The 16,279-nt window shown below is 53.9% G+C and overlaps 1 protein-coding gene across 1 annotated transcript in view; it reads left to right on the top strand.

The window, feature by feature from the left end:
* Window positions 1–16,279, top strand: part of LOC138164965 (zinc finger protein GLIS1-like) — a 111,730-nt gene that overhangs the window by 68,061 nt on the left and 27,390 nt on the right. Inside the window, exons 2-4 of the mRNA XM_069092970.1 lie at window positions 1,768–1,929; window positions 11,710–11,820; window positions 14,867–14,996. Of these exons, the coding sequence (XP_068949071.1) occupies window positions 1,768–1,929; window positions 11,710–11,820; window positions 14,867–14,996 (403 nt within the window). The remainder of the gene's footprint in view (window positions 1–1,767; window positions 1,930–11,709; window positions 11,821–14,866; window positions 14,997–16,279) is intronic.

Consider the following 16,279-nt stretch of genomic DNA (forward strand, 5'->3'; position numbering starts at 1 on the left):
AGAGGAAAGGAGAGAGGGAGGGAGGGAGGGAGAGAGAGGAGAGAGAGAGAAAGGAGAGACAGACAGAGAGAGGAAAGGAGAGAGGAAGGGAGAGAGAGATAGAGGGAGGGAGAGGGGAGAGGGGAGAGGGGAAAGAGAGAAGGAAGGAGAGAGAAAGAGGAGAGACAGAGACAGAGGCACTTTTGAAATTGTTCAGTTGATTGATTGACCTGAGAAAGGACCCAGAGCCAGAAAATGCCTCGCCTTAGGTCTCGCAACCAATTAGTGGCACACAACTAGCCTTTACTAGAACCTAGATCTCTAGACTTGTATAATAATAGAAATGTGGAATTTCAGAATTAGAAGGAAAACTGCCAAAGTATCCAGAAAAGATCCTTCTGTGCACACATGGGCTACCCTCACCCACAGGTGAGGAAGAGAACGCACAGAGAATACTGGTGACCAAGAAAAATGAAAAACACACATGTAGGGAGCCAGTGTGGCCAGGACAAGTCAGGTCTCTGCCTCTGTCCGCTGCTGACGTGCTCTGATGAGTCCGTGGAGCTGCTCTCTGTTGACACTTTGGTCTCCTCTCAGCGCGGGGCAGCTCACTCTATGTTGGATAGCCTGCGCATTTTGTGGTCCCTGAGCTGCTCTCTGCTAACATCTGCTGGGATTCAGCTCTTCAGAGACCCCGCTCTCTTACTCTTTCCTCTAACAAGGATAGGCTGACATTCCTTAGTTCGTTGTTGAGGCTGGGAGACACCACAGCCACAAGCCAACAGAAAAGGACCCTAGAATAAGATTGTCACTTTTTATTGCCTCTGTCCAGTGCTGATTCAAGTTTCATGGTCTGGGAAATTGTCTAATTTGGGATTTGAAAATTTCTTGTAACTCCTGTTGAGTTCCTGACTGGAAATTTGTGGCAGCAGTGCCAAATTGGGGGGCTTGGATTCTCAAACCTCTTGGGGCCTCATTCCCAAGGTCCTCTGTGATTGGCACACAAATCAAGCTTGGGGAAGCAATCAGAGTGCAAATTCCTGCCTTTGTTTAAAGGAGTATTTCTGCCTCTCTGAGAGGCAGGACAGTAAAATGGAAGAAACACAGGTATGGATCCAGCAGGTGAGAAGAATCTCAGGGTTAGGGTTGGCCCCTTTTTGTCAGACACACCCCCACTTCTGCTGCCTTTAGCCTCAGATTTGGAATCTGGGACCAAGGCTAGAATTCCAGATCTGCTGCTTCCCCCGTCTGGCCTCTACCACATCAGGCTGCCTCTTCTAAATGGAGGGAATGGATCAGATGACCACTCAGATCCCTCTCAGCTCTAACCTATGCTCTTTGGGGGGACACCTGGTTCCTATTTTCCCCTGGTTGACCCTTAAGTCCTTTCAGTCTGGGAGTCAAGCTGGCAGAGTGTCACCAGGCACATGAGCAAGTGCCGGGCTTCCCCATCCCACCCATCCTACTTCCATCCTCCAACTCCCCGGGACTCCTTTCCCACTTTCTTGGCCGTTGCCTCCTAAGGCTTTGAAAGTCATATTGGGAAAATCCCATCCAACTTCACTCTTTAGGAAAACCTGGTCCCCTTTGAAGAGGGGATTCTAATGAAAATCAAGCAGATGTTTTCAAATGGTGGTGGGAGGCAGAAGAGAAAGGAAGGGAGGGACACATGTGGCCTGTTCTTGGGTTGGGATTTGTTTCCTGATACCTGCTGAGAGATACTTCAACCAAACCCTCCCTGCCTTCCTCCCTGTGACTCCATTTTAATGACTCTCTCTTTGTGTCCAGTTTGAAGGGTGCAACAAGGCCTTCTCTCGGCTGGAGAACCTGAAGATTCACCTCCGGAGCCACACAGGGGAGAAGCCCTACCTGTGCCAGCATCCTGGCTGCCAGAAAGCTTTCAGTAACTCGAGCGACCGAGCCAAGCACCAGCGCACTCACCTAGACACGGTAACCCCCCACCCAGCCCGTCCCAGCTTTTAGAAGTGCAAGAAAAGAGAGGGAGGGAAGAAGACAAGCTGGTGGAGGAAGGAGAACAGGATTCTGGAGTAGGTGGGAGGGTGATATCAAAGGAATGCCTTCCCACTCCCTTTCAGAAGAGGCCTTCAAGCATATTCACCAAACAGTGACCAAGTCTATACATAAACCATCCCGCTTCCTTATTGCGCCTATTGAAACAACATCACGCAGTCATCCTGTCTCTTTGTTCTTCAAGTTGAAGTACTAATGTGACAACTGTCCCCTTTCCTTACTTCTCCCACCAAAACAACACAAACCAAGCTGCTTCCTTATTTCTCTCCTAGAGCTCAGAATTTCATTTCCCTGGTTTTTTTTCCTGCATCCCTTTCAGACAGGAGAGCAGGGAGGAAGTTGGTCCAAAGAATCCTGGTGACCTCTGGCTCTGGGATTTCAGACCACTTTTTGGCAGGCTGAATCTTTCCCTGTCCCCTGACTTCCCCCCACTACTTCTCTTCTCTTGGGGAATAAGTTGGGCCAGTACACTGCAGGGGAAGCTCCAGGTTCCCATGAGGCAGCTGGGCCAATCCTGCATGACCTGACCACAGTCGAATGGAGTTGAGTTCTAAACAGGTTCTAACCAGGCTCACAGCTTGGTCCCTGCAAGTCTTGGTGTAAACAAGGGCCTGCTTTTCTCCTCTTTCTGCAGAGGCCCTAGAGAAGCTGAGGTCTCTTCCACTTGGCTGGACATCCTTCCATGAGGTTTAAAATCACTAACATGCAGGGCCTGGGGCAACATGCATCACTAACATGCATGAGGCCTGTTAGCCTCATGGAACCCCCATCACATTCCTGTCTGCTGAAAAAAAAAAACACTTGGCATCTTGGCTTGCTCTGATTGGAATAATAACAACAATTAATTCACACATATATGTAATTAATACTCATGTTTTGCAAACCATGGGACTCCAAATTTCCAGAAAATTTTTAAGTGAGCATCACACACAGGGGCAGTGCAGAGGTGCATGATGGGTGTTCAAGCAGGTGCCACCACATAATAAATAATTCATCAAGGAGCAGGCATTTGTCAAGCGCCTTCCCCGGTCTGGGTACTGTACTAGCACTAGGGATACAAAAGCCAAGAAATCCCGCAATCATCAGTGAGATGTAAATGAGATGGGCTGGCCACAGGGCCAGAGATGGGAGGGACCAATGGACAGTCCCCAAGATGCTGAACTGCTCTCTGAATGGAAAGCAAGCTTGAGGAAGGTGCCTTGGGGTCTGGCTCAACCCCCACTAACAATAAGTGGGAGCCCAGGGTGTGGGTGGGCAAGACAGAGCTTTCTTCCTGGGGCCTTTCAGCCACTGACTGACAGGAGAGAGAGAGAAGGAGAGTAATGAGGACCCAAAGAGATACAACAGAAAAAGGCCACTTGGTACACTGAATTTGGAGTCAGGGCATATGAGTTTGAATCTGCCACTTAACCTATTTGTTTTTGAAAAAGTACCTTGAGGGGGCAGGTAGGTGGCACAGTGAATAGAGCAACTGGCCCTGGAGTCAGGAGGACCGAGTTCAAATCCAGCCTCAGACACTTAACATAACACTTACTAGCCGAGTGACCTTGGGCAAGTCACTTAATCCCAATTGCCCTGCCCTCCAAAAAGCAAAAAAAAAAGTCCCTTGAGCTCCTCTCTGATTTCCATGTCTACAAAATAAAGGGAATGACTGAATGGCATCTCAGGGCCAGCTACATATGTACTCTGATCCTGTAAGCCCTGATCTCTTTGGGGAGATGAGTTTGGGCTCATTTGAGATGACGTTGCAGTTTGCTGGAGGTCATGAAGAATCCAGTGATCCCTGTGGGGTCATATTGTAGGAGACACTACAATTCTGCTCAAGGCTGGTCTGGATGCTTTCACAGGCCCCTCCCAGCCATGAGATTCTGAAATTTTATAAAGTTTGCACTGTGCCAGGAGCGAAGGACTCTTGCCCAGAGAAGTGAGGAAAGAAGAGATGGGAAGCTAAGAATATTTCTTCCCCGCCCCCCTTCCCAACTGTGAGTTAACTCATCAGTCGTTTTCCAGAGTCTCTTGTCAATGAGACAGTCAACAAGCTTGTGTGAAGTACCAAAGTTACATTGTCCCTGCCCTCAAGGAGCGTATTCTTTTGGGAAGTAGAATAGATAAGTCAGAGAGGGAAGGTCTCTAAGAAGAGATCTTAGAAATCATAGGGGTAAAGGCAGAGTCTTACCAGAGGGCTTAAAAAGTCAGTTGTCCTCGTACAGGAGGAGGGAGGCTTTTGACTAGATGATAATTCTTAGGAACATGACCTGGGGAGTTTTCATGACCATCAGGACCCATGTGACTTAGCTGAGCAAGCTCCTGGGAACTGAGGCTGCATTGAGAGGCCATCCTTGACCACTCTGCTGAGCTGGCCAGAGCAAAGGAGCTAATAACCAGGCCCATGATCCCCTGCCCTGATCACAGCCTGCTTGGAAGGTTGAGTTCAGTTCTGGGTCCCAGAAGTTAGGAAGGACATTGTTGAACAAGTGCATCCAGAGGAGGGCAGCCAGGATGGGGAAGGGTCTTAGGTCTGTGCCATGTAGGATTCTTGGAAGGAATGTTGACCCAGAAAACAGACGGATTTAAAGAACTTGTCACACAGAAGAGGGGTTTGAATTGTTTTTGTTTGGTCCTAGAGGAACAATGAAGGAAAGTGCAGTTGAAAAGATTTAGTAAAAAAAAAGAAACAAGGGGGCATCTGGGTAGGATAGTGGCTAGAGTGCTGACTCAGGAATCAGGAGGACCTGAGGTTAAATCTGGCCTCAGATACTTAGCTGTGTGAGACTCTGGTCAAGTCACTTAACCCCTCTTGGAAAGGAAAGCAGGATTTAGGCCCCCAGAGTCACAGAGAGCTTATTAACAATTAGAACTCTCTAAGGAATGGAGTCGATTACCTTAATAAGTAGTGAGTTCCCCATCACTTGATGCCTGTAAGAAAAAGCTGGATAACCACTCATTACATGTGGACCAGGGGACCACACTGGTTTCTTCTGTGAGTCTCTGAACTGGCCCAGCCCCTTCATTTTACAGAAAATCAGGCTTCTAGTATCTCTCCATGGTTGGGCTGCCCTCGGCCAGTTTGCTCCACCATCCATAAAAGCAAAGCAGTTATTGTGACAAATTAACTATTTTCTCTCCCCTATCTCTAACCTCAGACCCGTTAGCAGAACGTGGTTGCGTCTTCTCTGGGAGACCCAGATGGTGTCATGGCCCCTCTCTTCCTGTAGCCTCCTACCCTGGGATATGGACAGGGGGCCTCTAGAGACCCAGGCCCTCCATGCCTTGCTCCAGGCCCCTTGCTTTCCTCTTCCCTCTCATTCCATTTTGGGGCTCTCTAAAGCAACTAACCCCTTATCACATCTCGACGTATAAGCAGAACATGAAAATGAACAGGAGGGAGTCAGCCCTGAAACATATCTGTGGGACATCCCAAGATGTCAGGTTGTGACCAGGAGTCCTCTTCCCCAAATGCTAAGAGATGAGTCCATTCATTAAGCACCTGCTGTATACCAGAAACTGCACAGGCACTGGGTGTTTGGGGGCACAAGTGAGATGGTCCTCCACCCTCAAGGACCTTCCAGTCTTCTGGACTCACAACCATCCATCAATGTAGCATTTATTAAATGCCTACTGTGTGCTGGGCACTAGGCTGGCAGTGGTCATATCTGCCTGCAAGGAGCTTACTCTCTGTTGGGAGAAACAGCAGGATCCCACATAAGGAAATAGAAGTTTATATGCATAGGAAATTCAGGCTGGTTTCGGGGATCATGACATCTGTTTGTCCACACTGCACGCATTTATTAAACCTTTGCTGTGTTCCTGGCCTGTTCTCAGGGCTGGGCAGGGAGAGGCAGGAGAGGGAAATCAAGAGAAAGAAGAGATAACGAAGAGAAATGAGGGCTCCTGCCCTTCCAGAGCTTACAGTAGATCAGTAAACATCAATTAAGCACCTGTTAAGCCAGGTTAGTTAATTGATTAAGCCAGGCACTGTGCTAAACATTAGGGATTCTGGTGGATGGAGCTTCTCTGATCAGCCAGCGGGCAGCCAGCTCATCCCTGCTCTGGAATCTCAGGGCCCTGGAGACCCCGGGAAGTGTGGGGGAGGGAAGTGTGGTGCCCTTGCTAGGAGCCCCCTCCCTACCAGATACAGCTGGGTCTTGGAATCTGCTTCCTCAGGCCCTGGTCAGCCCAGACTGGCTCTCATAAGTGATCTCCTGTCCCCAGAACCTGACCAGCCATGGACTCATCTTGGATTCTCCCCCCGCCCCCAGCCAGGGATCTGCCCTCTCCTGGGGTCCCAAAGAACAGGCCACGGCCCAGCCCCCCCAGTACCCAGGAGACCAGGCTGATTCAGGGCCCTGGTAGCCTGGTATGAGGCGTGGCTGGAAGGGTGACTCCCCCTCAGGGCTGGCTGGCCCTTCTGCACCTCAGAAGAAGCTACCTTGCATAGACTGTAGATGTATTCATGTAGCTGTTATTTCCCCCGGTGTAGACAATAAGCTTCCTGAGAGCAGGCACAGTTTCACTTTGGTATCTGTATCTCTAGTACTCAACATATCGCCTGGAACATAGTAGGCCCTCAAGAAATGCTTGTTGATAGGTAGAATGTAAGCTTCTCAAGGGCAGGTCAGGCTCCTGCCTTCCCCCATCTCTTATGGCAGTCAGGCTTATTAAATGTTTGCTGAATGACTAACTGATTCATCCACTCCGGGATCTGAACCTTGTCCTCCAGCACAGCTCTTAAATCCCCCATGTCTCAGTGACAGTCTTTTGGAGATGCTGGGCTTGACCCCTCTCTCTCCCACTCCACTGGGGTGGCCTTTGAGAGCCTGGGGGCCTCCCAGAGGGACATGGGGAGGAACCTTAATTTCTTTGCTTGCTGAGTTTATATGGAACTTTGCAAAGGAGGGAGGGGAGGGGGAGGTTCTGGGTCAGCAGTGGGAGGCTGAGGCCCAACCAGAAGGGGCTGTTTGGGGGAGGGCAAGGGCTTCCCAGACTGCTGTGTCACCTCCCTCCTCATTGTCTCGGTGAACCTCTTTACTGTCTCCTTGTCTCTCATTCTTTTCTTCTCTCCTTTCTTTCTAAATGCAGCCATGAGCCTCTCCAGCACCAAGGTACAGTACAAGTACAACTTTCCTGTTGACCTTCCCAGTCAGCCCCTGGGTACAACCCATTGTACAGGGAGCAAAGTTGAGTCTAGAGTCATCAGCCAAGGGTGGGGAGGGCAGGCTATCCAGGGATAGACAGGTCATCCTAGAGTCCAGTCTGTGCTAGAAGAACCTTGCTGTCTAGACTCACGATCAGCAGCATTAGACCACCATCCTAGGCTGGGACCGCTGGAAGGGGCCCTCCGAGCCGCTTATCAGCCCTTCCTTCACGCCAGGCTTGGAAATTTGGGAGGCATAGAATCATGGCGGCAGCCGGAACCATGGGAGAGAAGGGGCTCCAAAGGAAGAGGGGGGAGGACAGAGCCTTGGGGGATCAAGGGAGGCAAAGAAGGAGCTATCAGACACCTGGGAGGAGGCAGCAGGATTGTGGCAGCCCCAAGAGAAGAGATCATTAGGCAGGACCCAAGGAGGGAGAGGCCTGAGGGGAGGCCATCAGACTTGGGGGGGGGGGGCTTCCTCAGTGACCCTCGAGCTGAGCTGTGACTAGGAATGTGCCCCCAGGACAGATGTCGTGAACCTTGATGTGACTGGGCTGGGAGGCTGGTCAGGCACGTCCTCAGTGGAGGGGAAGGGAGACAAAGCTGGGCATCACCCCGCCACTGAGGCATCCGCAGGTCTGAAGGCAGCAGAGGAAGGGCAGGAAGGAGCTGTCCCCCAGCCCCCATCTGGAAGCTCTGGGCTCCAGCTAATTATTCTTGCTGAGTGCTAAATGTTGTCAGCTCTGAGAAACTTTCTCCAGTTTCAGCACCCTGGTGCTAAGCACCAGTGACCCAGCCCTCGTTAGTGCTGTACCTGAAAGAAAATGGTGTCAGTCTTAAGGACTTGGAGGGCATTGTAAGGAAGTAGAGGCAGTGGGTCTAATTGGGACTGTGTGACTGAGCCTGGTGGGGGCAGGGGGTGCTGGTGGGAAGGTGTTTGAGGGGCAGCCGTTGCTGCTATTTAGGATTAAAGAGGCCTGAGTGTGCTTGGGGGCAGATGGGAAGCAGCTGGTAGAGGAGAGAAGCTTGGAGGTGAATTAGAGGGAAGTTACGGGACTCTGGAGGCTCATCTCCAGGGATGTCATAGAGGGATTCCTGCACTCTCAGGCTCCTACTAGGATTCTAGGTCTAGAGCTGTCAGGGACCCCAGAGACCATTCCCCTCTTTTTACAGATAGGAAAACTGAGGCCCAGGAAGGGGAAGGGACTTGCCCAGAGTGACACAGTAATTGAAAATGGCAGAGCTGGGGATTTGAACCCAGATCTCTGCCTCCAAATCCACTGCACCACCCTGGGTTGGACCAGACTCCCCATCTCTGAGGATCCAGGATCCGACTCCAGGATTCTCCCACCTGATGCAATCGAGATTAGGGCAGAGCCTGGAGGCTGCAGTGTTTCTGGGTGCTGGGAGCTCCTCCCATCCCCTTCCTTGTCTCTGGAGGTGATGGGCACCGTACCCACTTGTGGACAGAGCTGGGCATGAGGTATCGCTTTGGGACCGGGCCGGCAGCTGGTTTTCTCCAGGGCCCACAACCAGTGAGAATGCCCTGGCGACCTCCCAGAGCAGGAGTCAGAAGCCTGGTGGGTTGTGGGTCTGTGACGTTTCTGCTTCCAAAGCTAATTGTCCCCAGGCAGGGGCAGGTGTGAGGGAAGAGCCAGACTGCAGGCGTCCATTCACGTGAGGAGTCTGTGCTCACCCGGGTTTGCCCCTTGCCACACCTCCTCTGCTCCAGGTGGAAGGCCTCACTTAGATAGGAGAAAAGCATCAGCCTTGAGAGTAGGAGTTTAAACAGAAGCACGATTCACACGGATGGAGGTGGGTGTTCTTCCCTGTCACAGGAATGTCAGTGGATAGAGACCTGGCTGAGAAAGGTGCGTGGGGGGGGGGCGGCAGGGGGGGAGGGGGCGGCCCGGTTGGGGCGGGGGGGGGGTCAGGTGAGGAGGGGATGGGGCTGCCCGGGTTGGGCTGAAGGGAGGGTCAGGTGAGGAGGGGATGGGGCTGCTCAGGGTGGGCTGAGAGGGATCAGGTGAGGAAGGGGGTGGAGGAGGGGATGGGGCTGCCCAGGTTGGGCTGAGGGGGGTCAGATGAGGAGGGGGGGTGAGGAGGGGATGGGGCCTGCTCAGATTGGGGTCAGGGGCTACAGAAAGACAATTAGGCAGCTCCAATCTGGGCTCAGACAGGACTCAAAAGCAGGGCCACCCTCTGAGTTCTTGGGAGCTTTCTTCTCCTAGGCTCAAACAGTACCCTTGGCCAAGTGGGCCTCATTCAACAAGGGAGAGGGGGAGCTTGAAGCCCCAGAAAACCTGGACCCTGCCCCTGCCCTGAGCCCGGGGACTTGGGAGGGCCTGAGAGAGCCTGAGCTGGGACTGAGAGCTGGGCTCTGGGCTTGTAGGAAGAGATGAAGGGGACTGGGCAGGGCTAAGGCCGGGACAGAAGGAGCCTGGTGTGGCCTGGGGCTGCTGCTTCCAGGGAGCTTCCTGAGAGGGGAGTGTGTGTGAATGCATGAATGTGTGTCTGTTCAATAGTGAGAGCCTATGGGTGTGAAGTGTGAATAGAGAGATGGGGGACAGTGGAAGAGGCCCCTGCTGCCTGGGGGCCTAGAGCATGTTCTTTACCCTCCTGGGCCTCAGTTTCCCCCTCTGCACAATGGGGCGGAGTGGCCTAACTGTGCTCTAAGGCCCCTTTCTTGGTGCTTCCCTTATTGTCCTCTGCTCCTGAGTTTGTGAGTGACTACTAGACAGCCTTGGGAGGGAAAGAGCTCCCCGTGGCCCAGGCTGGGAGTGGGGGAAGGTGATGGGGAGATGTTTGTGAGGTCCTTCCTTGCTCAGAGATGCTGGGAGTCTGTGACTCTCTGGGGGAGTACGTGCAGTTTTTGTGAGTGTGTAAGCATGTGTGTGTATATGGTCTGAGGGTGCGAGCCTGTGCATATGTTCTGAGCGTGCTTGGGGTGACGGAGCCCCCACTCCTGCATGTGTGTGTGAGCATGTGAATGTGTGAGTGTGAGCATGTGTGTGTGTGAACATGTGAGTGTGAGCATGTGTATGTGAGCGTATGTGTGTGTGGTCTGAGGGTGCAAGCCTGCACATGTGTTCTGAGCTTAGGGTGATGGCCCCACTCCTGCATGTGAGTATGAGCACGTGTGTGTGCATGTGAGTGTGTGTGTGTGTGTGTGTGTGTGTATGGTCTGAGGGTGCAAGCATGCACATGTGTTCTGAGAGTGCTTGGGGTGATGGCCCTACTCCTGCATGTGTGTGTGAGCACATGTGTGTGCATGTGAGTGTGTGTGTGTGTATGATCTGGGGTGCAAGCCTGCACATGTGTTCTGAGCGTGCTTGGGGCGATTGAGCCCCCACTCCTGCGTGGGAGCGTTTGTGCGTGCACGGGGTCTGATTGCGGCTGCCTTGCTGTTTATTTGCCTGCCTTTTAATTTTTAAACAAAGAGACAACTTATTAATGTAAATTAGGAACAGGGCAGGGCGTCAGTCCGGCAGGGGGCCTGTGGCCGGCCTGGTGCCCAAGCTGCTGCGGCTGCTCTCTCTGGGGACACGACAGCCCCCGGCCTCTTGCCAGTAGCCTTGAAGATCCCCATCCTCCGTCTGCTCTCCTCTGGCCCCCCTTGTAACAGACCCCCAGCTAACAGGGGCACAGATGCCCCAACACCTCTTGTCACACAGCCTGGGTCTGACCCAGAGGCCCTGGACACTCGAGGGACCTGGGTTTGACTCCCGACTGGCCTTTTTCTAACTCAGTGATCCCTCTCTGTGCCTCAGTTTCCACTTCTGTAAAATAAGTGAGTTTGGACTAAAGGTTTTCTCAAGTCTCTGGTTACTCAAGAGGATGGAGAGAGTCTCTGATCACCCTACAGACGTGCTCTGTGCCCTCCCTTCCCCCCATCCAAGAAAAGTCTCCCCTGGCCAGGGCCCCCACTGTGCACCAGGGCCTCTGCCGCTGCCTCCTCACACTCCCTGCAGAGCCCTGGGCCTCAGTCAAGGAGCAGGAACCCAGTGATGTCGGAGCTAAAAGGGCCTCCATCGGGTGGAGAGCTGGGGGGGCTTGAAAGGCATCTGGGCCACCTCCGCTTTACAAAGGAGGACACTGAGGCTCACAGCAGAGAATGTCTGATCTGGGGTCATGCAGCAGTGGAGTGGAGACGCCCTCCAGGACCCCACTGGCAGGCAGGCAGCAAGCATTTATGGGGCAGATTGGCTGATGCGGCCCCACCTCTTGGAGGGGCAGGTGTGGGCCAGGGAATAGCTTGTGTCTCCCCTCTGCCTTCACCGTCACCCCTCGCCTACTGGCCTAGTCTGGGAGTGTCTGGGGTTCTGGCCTGGTCTGGGAGTGTCTGAGGTTCTGGCCCAGTCTGGAAGTATCCGGGGCTCTGGCCTGGCCCAGGGCCTGGGTGTGTCCGCTCAGCCTGGGCATGTCGGGGGCTCTGGCTCAGTCTGGGATTGTCTGGGGCTCTGGCCCGGCCCGGGCGTGCCCTGGGCTCTAGCTTGGCCTGGGCGTGTCTGGGGGTCCTCAGCCCCCCTGGGTCTAACACTGTCCTTTCCCCTTCCCCGTCACAGAAACCCTATGCCTGCCAGATCCCCGGCTGCTCCAAGCGCTACACGGACCCCAGCTCCCTCCGCAAGCACGTGAAAGCCCACTCGGCTAAAGAACAGCAGGTACGAAAAAAGGTAAGCGCTACGGGGGCTGCCTCCTAGGGCTTCGGTCCTGCCTGTTGCTGCCTGCCAGATCCCGCACGAGCTGCTTCATTCAAGGAGAAGGGGCGCCTTAGCGTGTGTGAAGCCCCTCCTGTGTGCCAGAAAGCTTCATGGTCTGTCCTTCAAGGGCCACAAGAGCCTGAGGGGAGGGGCTTCACAGGTGTGTGCAGCCCCATTTCACAGATGAGCACACAGGCTGTGGTCACACAGCACGGCCAGGTCTGACCCTGAAGTCAAGCTCTGTCTGCTTCACTTCTCTGGGCCTCAGTTTCTTTGTCTGTAAAACAGGTGCAGTGGAGACAGTGTGTTGCATGTGGAGTCAGGAAAACCTGAGTTTAAATCCAGACTGAGACAGTTTACTAGCTGTGCGAGCCTGGGGGGTCGGTCCCAAGGCCCCCGCCCCGCCCCAGCAGGCCGCTGGGTCCTCAGTGCGTTAGCGTTGCCTCTGGCTCAGCATTTCTGAAGGGCTTGCAGTGGCCTCGTTTCTAATACAAGTGCAAGACTCAGGAGGCAGGACGGAGGTGCCTGGCAAACGCTCATCAGCCACGGACTCCATGTCTCATATCTGCTCTTAAAAGGCTTCCAAAGCACTGTACTTAACATAGCCCCTGGGGAGGGGAGTACACAGATTATAATCCCCATTTTACAGATGGGGAAACAGGTTCAAGAAAGTTAAGTGACCTACTCAAGGTCACACTGTCATAGGTTCATAAACGTAGAGCTAGAAAGGGGCCTCAAAAGCCCCAGAGTCCAACCCTCTCATTTTACATATGGGGAAACTGAGGCCCAGAATGAAAGACTTGACCAGCTCCATAGCAGCAGAGCAGAGACTTGAAACCAGAGCCAGAGCCTTTCCTCTGTGGCACGCTGGATCCTGGCACCACAGGCCGGCCGACCGCTTTGCTGGGGGCTCTGCTTTAGCGTCCAGCTTGCCCCGGCCTGGCTCAACCCCAGACCTGCACCCGGGTTCTCCAGGCCTCGTGATAGACCAGGGGGGAGTCTGACTCGGGTCCACTCCCACCCCCAAGGGGCTGACCAGGGAATCCGCTTCAGGCTGAGTTAGAGCTGGACGGGCCTGGCCCTCTCCCTCTGCGGGCCAGGAACTGAAGGCCAGAGGCAGGGGATGGCCCTCCTGAAGTCACAGGGGTGGCTGTGCCCTCTTTCCCGCTTTCAGTCGGCACAAACAGCCGTCTGCCCGAGTGCTAGCCCGCTTCCCCTGCCCTGCTGGGTCTGGAGGGCACACCGGTCCCTGAGCATGCTGAGATACAGAACCATCCAGTCCTCTGCCCAGCTCGTCCTTAATGGCCCTGGGAGATGATGAATGTTTCTGGGTAACACGAGCCCTGTATTATGACAACGCCTTGGCAGCCGCGCTCTGTTTAAAAAGAGAATTAGAAATGCTTTTCTTTCCTAATTCTCCTCTCCTGCTGGTTTTAATATGAGCGACATTGCGGTTAGCTAGAACATGTCTTGGCTGTTTTTTTGCCAGGACGTTCGTTTACATGGAAAACAGCTGCCAAGTGGCGGGATCTGTGTGCACGTGGGAGTCATGCCGTGGCACTCTGGGCCTGGCCACAGATGGTGTGCTTGGATCCTGGGCCACGGGAAAGGGTTCCGCAGCATCCTGGGCCTGGCCACAGATGGTGTGCTCAGACCCTGGGCCATAGGGAGGGGTTCCACAGCACTCTGGGCCTAGGCACAGATGGCGGGCTCGGACCCTGGGCCATAGGGAGGGGTTCCACAGCACTCTGGGCCTGGGCACGGATGGCAGGCTCGGACCCTGGGCCATGGGGAGGGGTTCTGCAGCATCCTGGGCCTAGCCACAGATGGTGTGCTTGGACCCTGGGCCATGGGGAGGGGTTCCACAGCACTCTGGGCGGGCTCGGACCCCGGGGCATGGGGAGGGGTTCTTCTGGCTGGTCCACGTCCCAGAGTCCAGAGGAAACGTGGAGGAGGATCTAGTCTGAAGTGTTTTGTAATCAGGCTGTAACCCAGTCTGGGTGTTCGAAGGATGCACCCCAAGTGACGGGGAGCTCACTGCCTCCTGGGGCAGCCCATGCCCTTTCTTCTGTTGCTTCAGTAATCCTTTACTGCTTGTAGGGTCTTGGGCTCAGTTCGAGGGATGCAGAAAGGTCAGTCCTGACCCCCGCCTTCCCAGGCTGGGAAGGACCCCATGTGGTTTCCAGGACCAAACTGGGAGTCTTACTGTGCCCAGATGTGTCCCTGTTTTCCCACCTCCCTGCCTTTGCTCCCCTGTTCCCTCCACACCTTCCCACCTGCCTGTCTCTGTAGATCCAGATCAGGTGCCCCCTCCTCTTGGAAGCCCTCCCTGATCTACCCTGGCCTTCCACTGAACCCTTAATGCTCCTTACTTCTACCTCCCTCTTACACTTTTACATTCTGCCCCTTCTCCGCGGCTTGTGGCCCCACTTAGACCTTAGGCTCTTCCACTGCAAAGACCGTGGTTTTCTAACGGTGCTCAGTAGTGGAACAGGCCACCTTAGGAGGTGGGAGGCTCCCCATCAGCAGGTACAGCAGTGGGGAGAATGCTGGCCTTGGAGCCAAGGGCACTCCATGCACCACACACTGAGATAAGTGTTGGGTCAGAACCCTGAATTTGAATTCCGCCTCGGATTCCTAGCTGTGTAAAGGTAGTTAAAGCCACCTTGGTGGGTGATTCGTGCTTGGGTCAGGACTTGAACCCAGGGGCCTCTGCAGCTCTTTCGATCCTGCTTCGGGTCCCTCACAGAGGAGCTCAGGGTTTCCCACAAAACAGCCATGTCTGTGCTGGGGTACGTGGAAAGAACGACTCATGTGAGAAGATTGGGTTCATCCCCTTTCTGCCACTCGCTACCTTTGTGATTTTGGCCTCAAGTCCCTTGTCTGGGCCTCGGTTTCCCTGTTTGTGAAATGCAGGTTTGGGCCAGCGGGCCTCTGCGAGATCCCGGTAGGCTTTAGGTGAATGAGAGAGTCTCTGGCAGCCAGCCGTCTGCTCAAACCTCCCGTTTGCATCTCCTAGCTGCACATGTGCGCCGAGGGCGAGCCAGATGTCCTGAACGAGTGCCTGGGCATCCCACACGTCCCCCCGTCGTCCCAGCACGGCTTGGATGGGAAATGCGGAAGAGCCGTGGGCCATGAGCTGCTCCCAGGTAAGGCGCAGCAGTGAGGGGCGGGTGGTCCCCAGGGGAGCGTGGTGAGGCCCCCAAGTTCCTGATTGGATCTAGGGTGGGCCTGTTCAGACCCTCGTGTGAGTGGGTAAACCACAGACAATTGGATCTGAGAAAATAAGCATTTATTAGCACCTACTGTATGCCAGCCTCTGTGCTAAGGACTGAGGAGACAAAGGCAAAAAGAGTCACTGCCCTCAGAGCTTATGTTCTAATCAGACAGCCTCTGCATAGGGACTGTACAAGTTAAATGAAGAGTAATCTCAGAGGGAAAGGCACTCAAGGTGGGGGTCTCTGAGAAGGGCCTCCTGCAGAAGGTGGGATTTGAGCTGAGCCTTAAAAGAAGATGGGGCAGAAGGGAAGAAGGAGAACATTCCAGGCATGGGGGAGGGTGACTACTGAGGAACATGGTCAGTGTGTCCCGATGTCAGTAAGGTGGATAAAGCCTAGAGAGGTAGGAGGGGTTCATTTGTGAAAGGCTTTGAAGGCCAAATCGGAACATTTTGTGATGGATCCAGAAGGGGATGGGGAGCCAGTGCAGGTCACTGAGCAGGAGACGACCTTCAGTGGCTGAGCAGAGGATGGACTGGGATGGAGCAGGGGGAGACTTGAGGCAGGCAGACCCCTCCAGAGGCTGTTATACTAGTCCAGGGATGAGAGAACCAGTGTCTGAGGGGGCAACAGCATGTATTCGAAAGATACTTTGAAGGAAAAATTGACAATTTTGACATGGGGGGGTCAGAGAGTTCGGGGTGACTCCTAGGTTGGGACCAAAGAATGGCATTACCCTGCCTAGTGATGGGGAAATAGGGAGGTGGAGAGGACTTAGGGGGAAAGATCATGAGTACTGCTTTTCATTTATTTCAAATTGTCAAAAAGAGTTGGTGATGGTGAGATTGGAGATAGGAGAGAGGTCAGGGCTGGATAAATGGGTCACAGAATCGTGTGCATGGAGGTGATCATTGAGCCCATGAGAGCTGATAAGGTCATGGGGGAGTCCTAGAGAAGGGAAAGAGAAGAGGGACACCATGGTGGGAGAGGGGGTCTAGAGGAGGATCCTGCAGAGAGCTCTGAGAAGGAGCGGTCAACTAAGCTGAGCTGGACCTGAGCCGACAGAGAGCAGAATGGCCCGAGGAGGGGCCTTGATGGGGTCCTTTGTTCTAAGCCCCCTCCCAGCCCTGACATTCCCTTTCCAAGCTCCCTCCCAGCTCTAACATTCCCTGTTCTAAGCTCCCTCCCAGCCCTGACATCCCCTGTTCTAAGCT

Source organism: Petaurus breviceps, unplaced genomic scaffold (assembly GCF_028583685.1).
Source record: "Petaurus breviceps papuanus isolate PSGF00001 unplaced genomic scaffold, PetGlider_PUasm1.0 207, whole genome shotgun sequence".
NCBI classification, from domain to species: domain Eukaryota; kingdom Metazoa; phylum Chordata; class Mammalia; order Diprotodontia; family Petauridae; genus Petaurus; species Petaurus breviceps.